The 20,300-nt window shown below is 49.6% G+C and overlaps 1 protein-coding gene across 2 annotated transcripts in view; it reads right to left on the bottom strand.

The window, feature by feature from the left end:
- CAMKV (CaM kinase like vesicle associated) overlaps positions 1–20,300 on the bottom strand; it is a 53,455-nt gene that overhangs the window by 7,087 nt on the left and 26,068 nt on the right. For both annotated transcript variants that reach the window (XM_048856573.2, XM_048856574.2), the window contains exons 3-7: positions 6,192–6,323; positions 4,721–4,795; positions 3,519–3,657; positions 2,884–3,004; positions 51–126 (exon numbers count right to left, since the gene is read on the bottom strand). In XM_048856573.2, the coding sequence (XP_048712530.1) occupies positions 51–126; positions 2,884–3,004; positions 3,519–3,657; positions 4,721–4,795; positions 6,192–6,323 (543 nt within the window). The remainder of the gene's footprint in view (positions 1–50; positions 127–2,883; positions 3,005–3,518; positions 3,658–4,720; positions 4,796–6,191; positions 6,324–20,300) is intronic.

Here is a 20,300-nt window from a genome sequence, read left to right as displayed (position 1 = left end):
CAGGCTCAGAACTCCAGGACCCCAGTCTGTGTTCCCCTCCCTATACTTACAAGATGTACATGATGACACCGATAGCCCAGCAGTCCACAGGCCGTCCATACCGCTGGCGTCCCACCACCTCCGGAGCTGCAACGGCCCAACAGCAAGGTGAGCCCCACACCCAGGCAGTGGCAGGAGCTCCATCTCAGGCTCTCTACAGGCCCTGGTGCCCTATGCAGAGCTGCCGGCAGGTGCCCAGCCCATTACACACAGCAGCCCCCACCTTGGACGTTCCCATGTCAGCAGTGGTGCAAGGGCCAGTCAGAATCTGGCTAGCTAGGGCTACTTCTCATTTACCTACTCCCTTCCGCCTGCCATTTTGGGCCTCACCTTGTGCATGTCTGCACTGCAGCTGGCAGCGAGCCTTCTGGCCCTGGAAGATTCTCTCTGGCTGCGAGGCTGTGCCTGGACTCCCCCTCTGTGGGCTAGCATGGACACCCAGCCTCAGCTCCCGATTCCCCTGCCATCACCTCTCTTGGTGACCCATGTTTCTCCCTTCTCACCGGGGCATTTCCAAGCTGTTTGACTTTCTGCCTACATTGTGACCTCCCCAGCAAAAGACCGGCTGCCTCAGCAGGCCTGCCTCACTCCTCTCCTCAAGCTGGTACACAGTATAACTGCCATGGTGATGTTACCTCCTGGCCCTTGTGAAGCAAACCCATTGATTCTTGAGGGAAAAGCACCACAGAGAGGAAAAGAACCTACACACAAGCTACTAAGCTTACCAGCGGTCCCCCAGCTCCAGCATGGGCTCGGGCAGGTGAGCGGCCCTTCGAACGCCATCATGGGATTTTCTTGTGCTTCCCAGCTCATAACACCCTTTGCTCAGAACACGCCCACAGTGGTGTGGGGCCTCAGTGAGCCAAAGTCCTTCCAGCCCTAGCTAAGGATCAGAGTCTGCCATAGACCAGCGGTCCTGCCTGTTAGTGGCATCAGGAGGAAGGCTCTGGGTCCAGTGTAACTCAGGCTATTTAACCAAAAATCCTCCTGTGTCTCTTGGTCCCTGGAGAATCCGGTGTGAGCCTCTATCCCGGTGGGGGAAGCTCTCTGGAGGTGTTACAACCTGAGTGAATTCACCTGATCACCCCCAGTGCTCTTAGCTCCTGGAGGGCTCTGGCCTTGCTCTTCTTTGTGGGCAGCCACCCGCTTTCTGAGCGGACATCAGTGCTCCCAGGTTACTGTGCCCATGCTCTCTGCAGACTGTGGAAACCTCTTCCCTCGACGACAGGGAGCTCAGATCTTTGCAGGGAGAAAGCCCCTGCCAGTGCCATGCCCAGGAGGACCCTGTGTGCATGTGACTTCTCCCCTGGAGGAGGGCAAAGGGGCTGGAACAGCTGCAGAGGGTACAGGATGGCATGTGAAAGGAGGCCTGGCTGGAGCAATCCTGGGCTGAGCATGCTGGTAGGAGGGTTGTGGAGAAGGAATGGGGCAGGCAGGTGAGGAAGAGCTCAGGAGAATGTGCATGGATCCCATTTGGCCACCTCTTCCAGGTCAGAAATTCTGCCCTTGGGTGGTTTCAGAGGAACAGCCGTGTTAGTCTGTATTCGCAAAAAGAAAAGGAGTACTTGTGGCACCTTAGAGACTAACCAATTTATTTGAGCATGAGCTTTCGTGAGCTACAGCTCACTTCATCAGATGTATACCGTGGAAACTGCAGCAGACTTTATATACACACAGAGAATATGAAACAATACCTCCTCCCACCCCACTGTCCTGCTGGTAATAGCTTATCTAAAGTGATCAACAGGTGGGCCATTTCCAGCACAAATCCAGGTTTTCTCACCCTCCACCCCCCCACACAAATTCACTCTCCTGCTGGTGCTAGCCCATCCAAAGTGACAACTCTTTACATAATCAAGTCGGGCTATTTCCTGCATAGATCCAGGTTTTCTCACATCCCCCCCACCCCCATACACACACAAACTCACTCTCCTGCTGGTAATAGCTCATCTAAACTGACCACTCTCCAAGTTTAAATCCAAGTTAAACCAGAACATCTGGGGGGGGAGGGGGGTAGGAAAAAACAAGAGGAAACAGGCTGTTTCCTCTTGTTTTTTCCTACCCCCCTCCCCCCCCAGATGTTCTGGTTTAACTTGGATTTAAACTTGGAGAGTGGTCAGTTTAGATGAGCTATTACCAGCAGGAGAGTGAGTTTGTGTGTGTATGGGGGTGGGGGGGATGTGAGAAAACCTGGATCTATGCAGGAAATAGCCCGACTTGATTATGTAAAGAGTTGTCACTTTGGATGGGCTAGCACCAGCAGGAGAGTGAATTTGTGTGGGGGGGTGGAGGGTGAGAAAACCTGGATTTGTGCTGGAAATGGCCCACCTGTTGATCACTTTAGATAAGCTATTACCAGCAGGACAGTGGGGTGGGAGGAGGTATTGTTTCATATTCTCTGTGTGTATATAAAGTCTGCTGCAGTTTCCACGGTATACATCTGATGAAGTGAGCTGTAGCTCACGAAAGCTCATGCTCAAATAAATTGGTTAGTCTCTAAGGTGCCACAAGTACTCCTTTTCTTTTTGCCCTTGGGTGGGAGAAGCAAAAGGATGGAAGGGACCTCAGCCCTCATGCTTCAGGGCACAAGCCAGCCTTTAACTATTCCTGAGCCGCTGGAAGGGGCTCTGGGGCAGCCCCTGGGCCGGGGATGGGGGGTGGCGTGGGGAGGACCAGCCTAGATTACTGAGCCCCTGGTGCAGGCTCTGGGGGCAGCTTCTCACTCTGTGGCACACCCTTGGTTTTTGAGCAGAAAATATTTCATTTTTGTGCCCTCTCTTGCCTAGTCTGTCCCTTGCTGCCCCTTGCCAAATGCCCCCCGATGCCCACCTCACTGTTTCTTACCTAGATACTCTGGGGTGCCACAGGGCTCCTTGATGAGGCCGTTCTCTAGCTTTGCCAGGTGGAAGTCACTGATTACGATCTTGGAGTTCTTCAGGCGGTTGTAATACACTAGGTTCTCCAGCTGCAGGTCCCCATACCGAAAGAAAGGCAGGAGTGGAAGGAGAGAGCACAACCCAGCCCAGGGATGGGCACACTGCTGTGTGTGTGTGTGTGTGTGTGTTTGGGGTGGGGGTGTTTGTGCCTCATGCCCACCAGGGCCTGATAATGCCCTGGGCACCAAGGTGCATCTCACCCAGGGCTCTGTGGATCAGCCAGCACCCCATCCTGCCCCAGGGGAGAATGGCTCAGAGAAGAGGCCATTTGCCATATAGAGAAGCTACACTGCTGGGCACACCAGGCCAGGGAGCCACGAACCAGCCTGCAGCAGGGAGCCAGGCTATGGGGCTGAGCAGCATCTACTGGGGAGCACAGTGAGGTGCCCCCCCAGAGCCCCGTCCCCTGGAGAGGTATGAGAGTGGGGAGCGACATTAAAGCTCAATTGCTTGTGATGGCTGGGGGCTGCAAGGGCAGATGGGGCGTGCAGGTAACAGACTGTCCCGGGGCATGCAGGCCAGTGGGGGAGCTGGCTGACTGACCTTGAGGTTCCTGTGCACAATCTTGAGTGAATGCAGGTAGGCGACGGCCTCCAGCACCTGTCGGATGACATTGCTGGTGTCCCGTTCAGAGTAATAACCCTGATCCAGGATCCAGTCGAACACCTCCCGGCCTGTGGCCCTGCAGTGGGGGGACAAAGCCCACACCTGAGAGAGCAGCAGGGTCAGGCCTTTGCCCTGAGGGGCAGGCCTTGCACCCAACACTCCCCAAGCTATGGCTGGAGCACTCCAAGACTCACATGAGCACCCCAGATACTGCAGGGTCTCAGAACCCTCCCCATCCAACAACAGCAGCTGCCCCAGGCTGCAGAGGCAGCTGGGTCCTTGGCTTGGTTAGGAAAAGCAGGAAGCATGGCAAGGGAAGAGGAGCTGTCCAGGAGTCCAGCCCAGCCAGAGGCAGGACACAGTGTGCATCTCATCAGAGTGCTGGATCTTAGAGCTGCAGGTAATGCTATGGAGCAGCCTCTGCATTTCTGGGTGCTCAGCTGAACCCCCCAGGCCCCTGCTGTCAAGAGTTTCAGTGAAGTTGGCCAAGCCACGCCTACCCAAGAAGCATGCTCACAGCAGGGGCTTGAGCATTCCTGACAGCTCCCCATAGCAGGCTGCAGCTGAATCTGGTGAGGAACATGAATCAGCCTCCACAGAGTCACCACAGATCCCCTGACCTTCCCAGCATGGTTCTTTCTCCTGTATGGCTTGTGTGATAAAGAAGGGTCCCAGACCTGTGTTAATTGAGAACTCCAGCCCTCTGTACATGGAAATCAACAAGCCCTGTGCTGCCAGCCATAAGCTGCCCTGGCTGTGGCGCATGGCCAGTCCTCAGCTCAGAGCTGAGCTGTAATTCTAAGCAGCAGCTGCCTCTAGACTGACCTGCTAATGAGTACAGCATCTGGCCATGGGGCAAGAGCAGTCCCAGGAGGGGAGCCAGGCCAGCTTTGTGGGGCAGATCTGCATGGAAACAGAGCCTCCCAGAAGGAGAAAGGGGCTTCTGGGAATTACCCAGGGGGCGTCTGGTGTGGCTGCCCCAGACACGTGTCTGGGGAGCAGCAGTGGAGGGATTACAGCCATAGCAAGCTCCCTCTGGGACCCCAGAGCCAGGGTCTCTCTGGGGAGGGGCAGGGGCCCTGTCAGAGCCGGCTGGGGCCAATCTCACAGCTGCCGGGTACCAGGCAGCACTGACTTACAGTTCCAGGAAGATGAAGTACTCTTTGCGGGTGACGTACACGTCCACCAGCTGCAGGATGTTAGGGTGCTTCACCCTGGGAGCACAGAGCAAGAGAACATGGGGTTAGCGGACTCTGCCCAGCATGGCACCACGTCACTGGGGTACCTGTCTGTGCCAGGACACAGAGACTCTGCCCCCTGCTCTGCTCCCACTAGGGCAGGGCAGGCACTGGAGGCTCTTGTGGGAGCCATGCAGGTCAGAGGGGAGAGAAGACTGGGGAGGCCAAGCCGCGGGAGAGCTGGGTACAACACAGTGGACAGGGCAGGGAGAACGCCGAGCACTGTACAGGCTGGGCAAGATTCCTCACTCAGTTGTGGCCAGCTTCTTCTGCCAGCTGCTCAGCACCCTTTCCTCTGGCTCCTCCCCCAGTCCCTCAGGGTCTCCCATTGGAGGAGGGGGAGGAGCTGGAGGCACAGAGGCTGCCTGATTGGTTGAGAGGGAGGGTGAAACCAACTGGCCCCACCCAGCAGCAGGACGGAGACTGGTGGGTGGGGGCCAGGGATCCCACCGCAGCCCCAAACTCTGCTAGGACCCCCTGGTGCCCCCACCTCTGAGTCAGGCTGGCCTGGGGGCTGGACCAGCTGGACTCTGCCTCGGACTGGCTGGAGGCCTAGGTCAGACCTTCCCCTCTGTGCCCACCTTAACCCAACCTGGAGCCTGGCACCAGGCCTGGCCATGCCTGCTGGGGAGCTGGGGCTGGGCAACATGCACTGCAAGTCCAGTAGAAGGGGGCATGGGGATGAAGCCAACTGCCAGCACCCAAGGGAGGGGAGCACTGGGTTCGCCTGGCCACATAGCCACATGGGCAGGGGCAACTCAGGCTACCCTCTGTGTCTAGCCTCATCTCCCCGCTGTAACACACACCCTGTCTCCCCTCTCAGTCCCTGCTATATTGCCTGCAGTGGGGGAGGCAAAGAGTACCCATTGACTGTCAAAGGGTACTGTGGGCATGTCCCAAGAAGAAAGGGCTCTTCTATAAGTTGGCACTGATCACGCACAGAGGTCAGCTTGTGAGCAAGATGTAGTGCTAGGTCAGCTTGGCCCAAGGGACCAGAGGCACAACAAAAGGAGCCGTGGGGCTGCCCTACCCAGCCCTCCCAGCATTGGAGCAGGCGATGTTGGGGGCCCACAGATGGACAAGTGCAGTTACATGTAGAAGAGGCCTGTTGTCAGCAGGAATGCTCTGAGCAGGGGGCCCATTAGAAGGAGACCGGGTTAGCAGAGCCTGGTCAGGTTGTGTCATGGCTTCAGCAGACGTAGCTCCCACTGGTACATTTGTCCCCCTCCATTGGCTGGTCCGCAGAAGAGGATAAGAGTCTATTACAGCTGCTAGCTAACAGAGTTACTCCTGTAGTATACGCAGCGACTCATGCCGTTAATGCTGAGAGCTTCACGCTCAATCCCCAGGATGGGAAGGTACAGTGACTCACATTTTGAGGATGATGATCTCATTCTTGGCCGCCTTCCGCACCTTCCGCCCGTCTCTCTTCAGGAACTTCTTGCACGTGTAGAGCTTTCCTGTCGTCTTCTCTTTGGCCCGGAATATTTCACAGAATTCCTCCCTGGGGAACGAATCAGCATGGGCCCTGTTAGGACTGTCCCAGGTTGCCCCATGTCGGGCTAGTGCTGGCAAGAAGCCCTGTGTGTTACCTTCTGGGAGGGAGGTGCAAGGATCTGCTTCCCTAACTGCTACCTTGGTGCCCAGATCATGCTGTCAGAGCACAGATCAGTGTGGTGGCAATTCATCGAACTAGCGTCAAAGAACTGTCTGTGTGACACCAGCTACCCAACCAATGCTGCGAGGGGCATACACTACAGGACGCGAGGCAGGTGGGAGGCTGAACTCCTTGGGGGGAAGAGTTAAGGTTGCTTGGGTGCCACCTCCATGTTGCACCTTCAGTTGTCGTGGCTTTCGGCAGCACACTCACCCCGCCACAGTGGGAGAAACCTCCCTGCACTTGAGGAAATTCCAGCACCAGATAGAATTGCTACAATGTGAAAGTGAGGCTGTGACTTCTCCCTCCAGCACAGAACCCCGACCTGGGCTCAGGCTCCCATAGGACACTGCCTCTCTTATATGGAAGGAACTCTGGGCCTCAGTCCTGCTTCTCCAGGCTTTGCCATCACCTTCTGGCCAGGAGGGCTTTTTTTACAGCTGAAACTCACATGCTACATTGGAAGTGCTGTCTCCCTTGCACCCCTGGAAAGCCAGCTAAGTGCAGCAAGGAAATGGGTGTCTAATGCCATGAACTCCCTCCTCTGCTTGGAATGGACTCTGCCTAGTATCATGCTTGCAGCACACCCACCACTACTCCCAGGACTGACTGCTCCAGCTCTACCCACTCCTAGGACTCAACCAGGCCTTAGCACCAAAAGAGAGCAGATCTAAGAAATCAGATTCCAGCCATCTAGCACCTGTCCACTGCCTGGGAACATTAGCTAGGCATGGGCCCAAAGCCGGCAGCACAGAGCTACATGAACTAATATTGACACCAATCAATGCAAGCTCCATCTCCAACACCCATGACCTTGCCAGTGATGAATCCCCTGATCTAGCCTGCATCTCCAAGGCTGGATGATGCCAGGAGCCCCGTGCTAGCGGGGGATTAATGTTACGTGCGGATTAATGATTTTGCTGCCCCTAGGCCCTGAAATAATTGCTGCGCCCGGCCCCTTATGAACTTGTTTTAGTTTTTTTACAAATTCATTTGAACTAAAATGAATCTAAATATCATTAAAATAATTGAACATTTACAAGTTTTATTATAAATAAAATTACAAGTACAGCGGACCCCCGCTTGAACGTGCGTCTGTATAGCGCAATATCACTTATAGCACGTGACCGCGCATGGATCCAAAACCCTGCGTTCAAGCAGGGGTCCGGTGTATATCAAATATTTTTTTTGTGTAGATACAATAAAAGAAATATAAGTATGTGAATAGTAAGTAGTTACATTTGTTTACACCTATACCTTTGAGCGACAAACGTATTAATTAATTCTGTGTAATCCAGAGAAGTTGGTAGATCCTTTTCAATTGTCAGGAGAGAAAGGGAGTTTAATTTTTCTTCACTGAGATTAGCCCTCAAATAGTTTTTCACCCTTTTTAATGCCGAAAATGATCGTTCCGCTGAACAGTTTGTAGCAGGTGTGCAAATGAACATTCGGAAGGCAATATCAATATTTGGATATACTGAATGAATGTTTCGATTTCAAAGAAGGCTGCAATATCTTAAAATTGACTTCTTTTCATTTTCAGGAATTTTGACACCTTCCAAATACGATCGAAAATGTAGACATTCATTCACAAATGATTCTTCTAAATCTCCTTGGTAGCATAGCTTTAATTTTTTAGCGTGAACGGTTATATCTGTTAAAAGAAAAGGAGTACTTGTGGCACCTTAGAGACTAACCAATTTATTTGAGCATAAGCTTTCGTGAGCTACAGCTCACTTCATCAGATGCATACTATGGAAAATACAGAAGATGTTTGTTTTTATACACACAAATCATGAAAAAATGGGTGTTTATCACTACAAAAGGTTTTCTCTCCCCCCACCCCGCTCTCCTGCTGGTAATAGCTTATGTAAAGTGATCACTCTCCTTACGATGTGTATGATAATCAAGGTGGGCCATTTCCAGCACAAATCCAGGTTTTCTTCCCCCCCGCCACACACTCTCCTGTTATATCTGTTGTTGAAGTATTGGTAACATTAGAGAGAAACTGAAATCTGCCATAAATTTCTTGATATGCATTACTTCTGTGTTTTAATTCAGCGCATACAAGGTCTAGTATTGTTAAAAAGGTATCTACTTTAAATTTATCTCTACCATACATTTCCACTTCACCTTCGCGGGTCTCATCAGATTGAAGTTTACGCTTTCTTTTTCGCCTTGTGTCAAATTTGTAGTCTTCAGTTTCAGATTTTTCTTTGGCTTTCTCTTCATACATATCAAACAAGTCCCATATAGAGTTAATGTATCCTATTTGTGAGTTGTAGAGTTCTACAACTGTCTGTATATCAATATTAACATTTTGCAGTTTTTGGCTAGTTATATGAAATTGATCCAAGAGTGAGCTCCAAAATATAGCCATAAAAGCTGCCTCAAGTCGATTGAGTTTTCACTGAAGGCCTGCAGCTTCATTACATGTAACAGGTAGCATCTTCCTTTATTGTATTTAAGGCTTTAATTAATAGCATTCCAGTTTTCACTCAAATTATGACAAGCTTCCACTCGAGATGACCATCGAGTCTCAGGAAGTCTTTTTATTACTTTACTGCCTGGCTTCAAATTAGATAGTAAAATCTCCCACCGGTGATTAGAGGCAGAAAAAAATGAATAAAGATGTTGGACAGTTGAGAAAAATGAACATGCTTCTTGACAACTTTCTGCTGCACATACTCCAACCAGATTTAAAGAATACACAGAGCAAGGCACACACACAGCATAAGGATTTATAGTCTTTATTCTTGCTTGCAACCCGCTATATACACCAGACATATTAGTGGCATTGTCATACGACTGGCCACGGCAGTTGCGATATCTAATCCATAACAATTCACAGTTGAAAGTACAGCATCAGCTAACTGTTCTGATTTGTGGCCAGTATTTGGTAAAAAACAAAGAAACCTCTCTACTGGTATTTCATCATCGTTTACATATCTCAGTATAAAAGCCAATTGATCAACATGAGATATGTCGGGAGCTGAGTCAATGCTTATCAAGAAATATTTGGCTTCTTTTACTTCTTTAATAATATTTGAGATCACATTTGAAGCCATCGATTTTTATAAATTCATTATATATATAGGATGAAAAATAAGATACGTTACCTCGACCTTCATTTCCGTAACGTGCAATGTGATTTGCTAAAAATGGATCAAATTCTCTGACAAGCTCAAGGGCCATCATGTAATTGCCGTTATAAGGTGATCCAAATTTTTCCATCTTACCGCTAAATGCAAGTCCTCTGCTTGAAAGTTTCCCTACCCCTGCTACAATCCTCTTCATTACATTTCGCCAATAAATAATTTCTTCTTCCATTTGAAATTTTAAATTCGTATAAATTCTTAGAATCATAGAATCATAGAATATAAGGGTTGGAAGGGACCCCAGAAGGTCATCTAGTCCAACCCCCTGCTCAAAGCAGGACCAATTCCCAGTTAAATCATCCCAGCCAGGGCTTTGTCAAGCCTGACCTTAAAAACCTCTAAGGAAGGAGATTCTACCACCTCCCTAGGTAACGCATTCCAGTGTTTCACCACCCTCATAGTGAAAAAGTTTTTCCTAATATCCAATCTAAACCTCCCCCACTGCAGCTTGAGACCATTACTCCTCGTTCTGTCATCTGATACCATTGAGAACAGTCTAGAGCCATCCTCTTTGGAACCCCCTTTCAGGTAGTTGAAAACAGCTATCAAATCCCCCCTCATTCTTCTCTTCTGCAGGCTAAACAATCCCAGCTCCCTCAGCCTCTCCTCATAACTCATGTGTTCCAGACCCCTAATCATTTTTGTTGCCCTTCGCTGGACTCTCTCCAATTTATCCACATCCTTCTTGAAGTGTGGGGCCCAAAACTGGACACAGTACTCCAGATGAGGCCTCACCAATGTCGAATAGAGGGGAACGATCACGTCCCTCGATCTGCTCGCTATGCCCCTACTTATACATCCCAAAATGCCATTGGCCTTCTTGGCAACAAGGGCACACTGCTGACTCATATCCAGCTTCTCGTCCACTGTCACCCCTAGGTCCTTTTCCGCAGAACTGCTGCCTAGCCATTCGGTCCCTAGTCTGTAGCTGTGCATTGGGTTCTTCCGTCCTAAGTGCAGGACCCTGCACTTATCCTTATTGAACCTCATCAGATTTCTTTTGGCCCAATCCTCCAATTTGTCTAGGTCCTTCTGTATCCTATCCCTCCCCTCCAGCGTATCTACCACTCCTCCCAGTTTAGTATCATCCGCAAATTTGCTGAGAGTGCAATCCACATCATCCTCCAGATCATTTATGAAGATATTGAACAAAACCGGCCCCAGGACCGACCCTTGGGGCACTCCACTTGATACCGGCTGCCAACTAGACATGGAGCCATTGATCACTACCCGTTGAGCCCAACAATCTAGCCAGCTTTCTACCCACCTTGTAGTGCATTCATCCAGCCCATACTTCCTTAACTTGCTGACAAGAATACTGTGGGAGACAGTGTCAAAAGCTTTGCTAAAGTCAAGAAACAATACATCCACTGCTTTCCCTTCATCCACAGAACCAGTAATCTCATCATAGAAGGCGATTAGATTAGTCAGGCATGACCTTCCCTTGGTGAATCCATGCTGGCTGTTCCTGATCACTTTCCTCTCATGCAAGTGCTTCAGGATTGATTCTTTGAGGACCTGCTCCATGATTTTTCCAGGGACTGAAGTGAGGCTGACTGGCCTGTAGTTCCCAGGATCCTCCTTCTTCCCTTTTTTAAAGATTGGCACTACATTAGCCTTTTTCCAGTCATCCGGGACTTCCCCGGTTCGCCACGAGTTTTCAAAGATAATGGCCAATGGCTCTGCAATCACAGCCGCCAGTTCCTTCAGCACTCTCGGATGCAACTCGTCCGGCCCCATGGACTTGTGCACGTCCAGCTTTTCTAAAAAGTCCCTAACCACCTCTATCTCCACAGAGGGCTGGCCATCTCTTCCCCATTTTGTGATGCCCAGCGTAGGCAATATCTTCCCGATATCTTGCCTCTCTTCACCATTGTCATTACACCCATTTTATGTTCAGTCGAATTTTCATGTTCACGTAGTTGAGCTGATATGTTTTTCCAGTCATGGTATCCACTCGTCGCCAGACTAGAGATCCCTCCGAATAATCGACATGGGGCACGGCTCCTTTGCTCTCCAAATATACAAGATATTGCTGTGGCTTTACTTCACCATTTAAAAGATGTTGTTCAAACACATTATTTGTTAGAACATGCATTTTATCAGTATATTATCTTTTTGAGTTAGTAAAATCACTATCGATATTTTGTTTAATACCATGCGTTGATAAATACTCAATTGTAGCATCATTCAATGTCCATTGGGCCAGGTCGTCACCTAGGGTAGATATTTCAATGTCAGATTGAATTTCTGATTGATGTGATTCGTAAATCTCTGCAGTATTGTCAAAGATATCCAGATCAACATGATTCCCGGTCGTCTCTGATATGCTCGAGTTTGGAGCATTTTCTTCAACACTAACCGCAGCCAGAATTTCTTCATTAGTTTCAATATGTACTTTAATCACATCAATATTCTCTATATCAACACCAATATTTTCACTTTTTACTTCACTACTACTTTCAACTATTTTTTCTGTCTCACTGTCAGCACTAACTGGTACAACAAAGGAATCTATTTTGTGCATTTTTGCTATCATTTCATTTTCCCTTTCTTTCTTTTGTATAGCATTTTTTTGGAACTAGAATCGCTTAATTTCTTCCTTCCAGTCATATTATTAATGTTTAGGATTCTCACAAGTATGTTTACTAAATGGTGTCGCGCCATCATGGGTGGTATCAATACGCGCTATGATTGGTAGAATCGCAGCGTCACTGAGGCTGCGATTACAAAAATGCTGCTATTATAAATTTCCCGTCCCTGCAAATTTGCCACTCTGGGCCTAGGCTTTGTCGGCCTAGGCAATAATATGCTGCTGGTCCTAGCCCACCTAACCCCTCAGGATAGATCACACCCTTGCATTCACACCCTTTAATCTTTTTACAAAGGAAGCCTTTTAAGGTATCATTTGAAAACTCATAATTTGCTGGGCAGTACTGTCCTGGTAAAATATGTGTGGCAACATTGTATGTGAAGTTATAACATTCTACTGTATGGTTTTGTCAGGGGTGAAAGTAACTTAAAGGACTTACTGGTACTCTGGAGTCCTGAGCAGGGGGCGTGGCCTTGACCAGAAGAGGCGTGGCCTCAACCGGAAGAGGCAGAGCCTTTAATACCCTGGCCCTTTAAATCAAGATTTAAAGGCCCCAGGGCTCTGGCTGTGGCTGGGGGACCCAGGCCCTTTAAAGTGCCGACTGAGCCCCTGCTGCCAGAGCCCCTGGGGAGCCCCGGACCCTTTAAAGTGCCAGCCTGGGGAAGCCGGTCTGGTCCGGCATGGCATACTGGCTCTTGCCGGTACGCCATACCACACCATACTGGCTTACTTTCACCTCTGGGTTTTGTTAACACAGGTTCCAATCCCTACAGCCCTGCCCCAAGAGAAGTCAGCAAACAGGCCTGAACTAAAGAAAGGAATGTGTGCTCTGCTTAATTTGCATTGAACCAGTAAACAGAGTTATCAAGCAGGAAGGTAAGACAAAGAAGTTCAAACAGGTACAAAAACCAACAGGGAAAATCCTTCCACATCAAGTCTTTGGCTCCTGATTTTCAGCTGGAAATGTTTTTCAAGAAGGGGACTGAAACCATAAGGAGGGACAAACACTCCTTTTCCATCACATTCTCTACACCTGAAGAGACAAAGGAAGCAGGCTTTGGACTCTGGGGAGGGGTCCTGACCTGAGAGTTTGGTCAGTAAGACTTCTAGAGCATGTGGTAAGAAACTTTGCTTGAATCTATGGTAGTTTGTTAAATTAGGCATTAGTAAATGTCTTATCTTTATTTTTCTTGTAACCATTTCTGACTTTTATGATTCATTACTTGTACTTGCTTAAAATCTCTCTCTCTTTGTAGTTAATAACCTTGTTTTACTGTTTTATCTAATCCAGTGTGTTTAAATCAGGGTGTCTGAATAACTATTTGAGATAATAAGATGGCATATTAATCCCTTAAAGGAATAATAAACTTAAAATATTTGTACTGTCCAGGAGAGGGTGGGGCAGTACAGGACATACATTTCTGGGGGAAACCTGGCGCTGGGGGTATGTTGGAGTCACTCTGCAGTATAACCCAGGATGGTAAGAGCTGGAGTATAACCCAAGTGTGGCTGGTGGGCTGCAGTTACATACAGACACTCAGGGTATGTCACCTGCACACCCCCAGGATACTCGGTACATCACAGACCCAGACAGGACAAGAAGGCAAACAGCACTGCATTCATCTCCTCTGCAAACATCAAATCCAAGAAAGGGTGCCTCAGATAAGACAAGGTCATTCAAATTCATTAATCTAACAATAGAAGCAAGAGCCAAAGCTAACACAGATGTTATGCTCATTTACAGACCAAAGATGAAAGGGTTCACGAAGGAACTCACTGACAACGATGGTTATCTTGGGATATTTCAACATTCATGTAGAAAAGGCTGCAAAGACAACCCCCCCGCAAACTCCTGTCCTCATCTCTGGTGAACTCACCCAGCTGGGCACAGCCTGGACCTGCTCTTTGGTCTAGATATCAATATTAGACATGAAAACCCAGCCACTGCCTTGGGCAGACCATCAGCTCATTAAGGCAGTGAACAGCGCTCTTCCAGGACCCAGCATCAGAAAGACTCATGGACTTTGCCAAGTTCAGCAGGACTCCACAGGACAAGGAGTCCAGGACCTAGTGACTCATCGTCATTCTACACTTGCCTTGGCCATTGGCCCCAAGTGGGCCCTTGCTCCCCATCACCCACACAGGTCTCTGTGGTTTTGACACCCTGAACTGGATAAAGAGAGAGAGAGAGTGAGAGAGAGTCAGAAACTTGAGCGCAGATAGCAGAAAACAAAGGCTGATACAGGCAGGATGAAACAGAATGAATTCCTCCATGCCTATGCTAAGGCTTTATTAATCACTAGGAGAACCTTCCTATCAGCCTGCACTGAAATGACCAGCTAGATCCTGTCCCAAGGAGTTACCTAGGTGGTAGATCGCTTCATCAGTCCTGAGGCCACACCCTGCATCTGAGCCAAGCCCCAAGTGCTGGGAAGAATTATCATCCTATGGTGCTGAAAAGATAGTGTGCATTCAGGGAGGTTTCTCACACACCCTAGATCCGCGCTGTCTGTACCAGCCAAAGAAGAACCCACCTGCATTCCTGGAGCTCAGTGCAGTTGCTCCTCACAAAGTACTGGACACCGTAAAGGAGTCTGGACCCAAGACTCTGACTCACCTCTTTTCTGGCTGGTGGCAGACAGCCTGGAGCAATGGGTGCTGCTCCTGCCAGGACTAGCCAACACCTCCATCAGAGGAGGAATCTTCCCTCCCTCCTTCTGAGCTGCAATAGTGCTACCAACACTGAAGAAACCCACTCGGAATGCTTTGGTTCTAGCCCACTGCCGCGTGGTATCAAACCATCTGTTCCTAAGCAAGCTCACAGAGAAGCAGACAACGGCCAACTACAGACTCACCAAATTTAAGCTAATATCCTAAACCCAGCACAGTCAGGATCCAGGCCAGAAGATGGGACAGAAGAATGACTCCTGGTGTCTACAAATGGAGGGCACACATCCATTCTCATCCTATGGGACCTCTCTGCAGCACTGAACACTGCCAACCAGGAGAGAATGCTGACCTCCCTAAAGGAGGTAGCAGGAGTGCTAGAATGGCTTAAGCCCATCCTGGAGGGATGTACCATGTGGCAAAGAGAAGAGTTTCAGAGGGCTTAGCTGTGGACTCTGTGCTAAGAAGGTAAGTAATTATCATTGGTGACTCCCTAGTAAGACAGTGGGCAGAGAATTCAGCAAAGGACACACAGATAACAGTGCAGTGTGCCCCGAGAATGAAAATACAAGATGTGACTGCAAGATTGGGTCGGTTATTTGACTAATAACACAGCATCACATGGAACTACACAGGCCACAGAAGATGTCAGGGACCTTGGAAAGGAGCTGATGAAGAGAAAAGTTCCAGTGATCTCAGAAGTTCTTCTGGTCCCATGAGCAAGAGAAGGCAGAAAATACTGGAGGTGAACCACTGGCTGCATGACTGGTGTGAAGCAGAAGGGTTTGGTTTTGTGGAACATTGCATAGCACCCTCTCTCCATGGAATGTGGCCCAAATTGGACAGCCTGCATCTCATAAGTGGGAGAGATGCTAATCTTCTCAGCTGGAGGCTAGCTGGAGTACCCAGGAGAACGTTACACTAGCAATGCCAAGGGATAGTGCTTCGGGGGCAAATACAGTACCTGCTCAAACTCAGTGTATCACAAAACAAACTGAACCAATGGGACGAAGAATGTACAGAGAAGAAATTTTTCCATTGCTTCTGTACCAAAGCCGGCAGTCTGAGTAACAAGCAAGAAAAACTGGAAATTCTCATTGATAAGAAGAAATTTGATACAATTGGCATTGCTGAAACTGGGCAGAATGAGTGGCATGTTCAAATCCCTGGTTATAACCTGTTCTGGAAGGATAGCATGGGTAAAAGAGGTGAGGAGGTGGCACTGTACATTAAAGATGCCGTTACCTGATTTAGAGATATCAGAAGCTGAATACAATAGACAGGCCAAGCTCTTGTGTGGAATGAAACCATGGCCGCAGGCACTGCGGTTGTGATGAGCCTGGTGGTTGCACGTAGCCCTGTGATCATCGCTGTTGCTCACCACAGGGCGCCTCAGCTGACGCTGTCTCTCCATTCTGTTGCAGTCTCTGTTTCTGTTCCCATGGCGCTGCTTCCTGTGATTGGATAGCGCTGTTGCCATGGGGTCACCAACACAGGCTGTGCAAAACCATTGCCAATCGCACCATCACTCCTTGAGCCAGGCAGGTGCTCCAGGGTAGGGTGTTTATGTTCCTGCCAGTGAAAGGATGGCTCCAGTGGGCCGCTGCTCAGCTTCCTCCGCCTTCTGGAGAGGCATGTGCCAAGGGCGTTCACTGACAGTGTTCCGGATCCTCATGCGAACACATTCCCAAGAGCTCCTGCTGGGAGGGGCTAGTGGACATCGTGGGAGAGCCGTGCAGGCCTGAAAAATCTCCAGTCTCCCCTGACACAGCAGAAGCAGTCTCCCCTGACACAGGTCACCAAAGACACAGGACAACGGACAATACTTTCCACAGTGGCCATGGATGTCATTTGGGAACCATCTCGCTGTGATACAGTCACATACACCAGCCAGCTGAGAGCAACCAGCTGAGGGATCTCAAAGCCTGGTGACTCCCACAGGGGTGTCACAAACTGGATCAGGGGTCCTTAGAGAGACTCCTGGGATATTCTGCCCAGCTTCCACCAGCAGCCATCCCTGGTGTCAGTCGGCCCCAGCAGCAACCACACCACTACCATGAGCATCACTGCCATATTGTTACCAATCTCGCCCCTGCATTGGCACCGTCACCCAGTCACCCCCTGCACTGGCACCAACTTCATTATCCCCTGCTCCTGCTCCCAGCCCTGTAGCCAGGTCCACGCTATCACCCCTTTGCCCATGGGGCGGTCTCCATTGCTACGGTGTTCCTGCTCCCGCCCCATGCCCTGGATCATACCAACTGGGAGGTGGGCACACATAAAAAGAGGAGAGTGTTGCGTCTTTTACGTGTCACACAACGACTGTAACATGCAGGAACCGCACGGGCACGGTGGGGTCCAAATAACCATAGTTATCAACCACACACAATATGCCAGGCCTAGCCACACATTCACACTACAGCTCTGGCAGGGGGCACGCAGGCTCAAACACAGAAGACAGCAAGGCCCACTACAGGGCTTGCTAGCTATTTAAAGGGATACTGCGCACAGGTGCGGAGTTTTGTTTTTGTCAGTGGGTGCTTGCTCCTCTCCAAGGGTGAAAGTAAGTTAGAAGACTTACCGGTACGCCGGAGTCCTGAGCAGGGGGCGTGGCCTCAACCAGAAGGGACATGGCCTTAACCGGAAGAGGCAGGGCCTTAAATCCCCGGAAACTTTAAATCACCCCTGACCTACCAGCTGCAGAGGCAGCTGGGAGCCCCAGGGCTCGGGGGTGATTTAAAGGGCCCAGGGCTCCAGCTGCCACTACCGCAGCGGAGCCCTGGGCCCTTTAAATCACTGAGGAGCTCTGAGGCTCCCGGCTGCCACCGCTACCCCGGGGCTCTGGACTCTGGCAGAGCTTTAAAGGGCCTGGGGCTCCGCTGTGGTAGCGGCTGCCGGAGCCCCGAGCCCTTTAAATCCCCGCCTGAGCCCTGTTGCCCGAGCCCTGGGATAGCGGCGGCCGGGCTCTGTTGGGAATTTAAAGGGCCCCGGGGCTCCAGCCGCCGCTACCACCCTGACCCTTTAAATCCCCTCCAGAGCCCCGCCACCACTACCCCAGGGCTTCAGCAGCAGGGCTCAGGTGCGGATTTAAAGGGCCGGGCGGTAGCGGCGTCTAGAGCTCCGGGGCCCTTTAAATCCCCGCCTGAGTCCCGCCGCCGCCTCTACCCCAGGGCTTCAGCAGCAGGACTCAGGCGGAGATTTAAAGGGCTTGGGGCTCCGGCAGCTGCTACCGCCCCGGCCCTTTAAATCCCCTCCCGAGCCCCGCCACTGCTACCCTAGGGCTTTGGCAGCAGGACTCCGGTGGGGATTTAAAGAGCTGGGGAAGTAGCAGTGTCTGGAGCTCCGGGACCCTTTAAATCCCCGCCGGAGCCCTGCTGCTGCTACCCCAAGGCTTTAAATTGCTGTCTGGGAAAGCCGGTCCCAGGACGGTGCACCGGCTCTTACTGGTACTCCGTACCAGGGCGTACTGGCTTACTTTCACCTCCGCTCCTCTCTGACCCCTACCCACTCCATGCAAGCAGTGGGCAGGGCCTCAAAGGGAAGAGGCTGAGTGGGGGCGGGAGCTCAGGTGGGGCCTCAGAAACAAAGAGGCCAAGCGGGGGCAGGGCCTCTGGGTGGAGCAGCAGGCGGGCCTCGGTCCAGGCACCGGGGACCACAAAAGATTAATCAGGCCCTGCAGGTGCTGAGCACTCCGTATTTTTTTTTTTTTCAGTGGGTGCTTGAGCCCCGGAACACCCACGGAGTCAGTGCCTAGGATACCATGGTATTACCGCCTAATATACTCTAAATATCTCTCCCCCTTCAGTCTGAAAAAGGACATAACGTAGTTACTAATGCAGGACTATCAAAGCTACTCTTATTCCATGTGCAGCATGCTGCATGTCCAGTCTGAGCGGAGGATGACGACTTCTCTCTAGCTAGCAGCTCACAGGCAGCACAGCAGGATTTGGAACAGCAGCTGTATTTCTTGTGCAGCTGTCTCAGCAACAGCTCCCTGCTCTGTAGCGCCAGGGTCACCTGCAGACTCACTGGTGCTATCACAAGTCACCATCTGTGGTTGTATTGTAGGCTCAATATTTTCAACAGGTGTAAAACTTCCTGCTGAACCTGTGCTCAAAAGCTAGTTTCTGGGTCTTCTCCAGGACATGTTTGGTGCCACTTCTACCTGTTAAGGCATGGGACCAGTCTGTGACACAATCACTCCAGGTTTCCACCAATTGTCTTGATCATCTCTTACTACGACTTTTTCTCCCACGTGAAAGCTGTGTGTTCATGTGTGACTATCTGTGGCCATTTGATCACATTGTTTCTTGTGAACTCCCTCTATAGATCAGGCTTTAAGAAGTCCAGGTGTTATCTTAAATTATGTCCCCAAAACATCCTCGCTGGTGTCTGATTTGTAGCAGCATGAGGTGCATTCCTATAGGCAAATAGAAAATTTGCAGTCTTGTGTTGTAAGCTACCCTTATCCGGGGTCATAGCATGGATCACTTGCTAGAATGTCTAGACAAACCTTTCCACTAATCCATCTGTGGCAGGTTGGGAAGGAGCTGATGTGGCATCTTTGTTCTTTTGACAAACAACTGAAACTCTTTGGATGTGAATGGAGTTCTGTTGTCACTCACAATATCCCAGCCTCGAAAACAAGCTGGGTCATCATCCGAGACTGCTATGTCATGAAATATATGGCAGAATGCAGGTAAAACAGAGCAGGGGATATACAATTCTCCCCCAAGGACTTCAGTCACAAAATTAATTAACCCAGAGTGTCATCAGCATGGAAGCATGTCCTCTGGAATGGTGGCCGAAGCATGAAGGGGCATACGAATGTTTAGCATATCTGACACGTAAATGCAGGCTACAAAAGTGCCATGCAAATGCCTGTTCTCACTTTCTGGTGACAATGTAAATAAGAAGAGGGCAGCATTATCTCCGTAAATGTAAACCAACTTGTTTGTTTTAGCGATTGGCTGAAGGAGAAGTAGAACTGAGTCGATTTGTAGGCTCTGAAGTTTTACATTGTTTTGTTTTTGAGTGCAGTTATTTAACAAAAAAAAAATCTACATTTGTAAGTTGCATTTTCACGACAAAGAGATTGCACTACAGTACTTGAATGAGGTGAATTGAAAAATACTATTTCATCATTTTTACAGTGCAAATATTTATAATAAAAATATACACTTTGATCTCAATCACAAACACAGAATACAATATATATGAAAATGTAGAAAAATATCCAAAATATTTAATAAATTTTAATTGGTATTCTACTGTTTAACAGTGCGATTAAAACTATGATTAATCACGATTCATTTTAAATCGCGATTAATTTTTTTGAGTTAATTGCGTGAGTTAACTGCGATCAATCAACGGCCCTACTTAAGACTTGTCTTGTGATTTATACAA

This window comes from Caretta caretta, chromosome 7 (genome assembly GCF_965140235.1).
Source record: "Caretta caretta isolate rCarCar2 chromosome 7, rCarCar1.hap1, whole genome shotgun sequence".
In the NCBI taxonomy this organism is placed as follows: domain Eukaryota; kingdom Metazoa; phylum Chordata; order Testudines; family Cheloniidae; genus Caretta; species Caretta caretta.
Note: the sequence above shows the minus strand (reverse complement) of the source record. Positions and strands in the feature narration are given on the sequence as shown.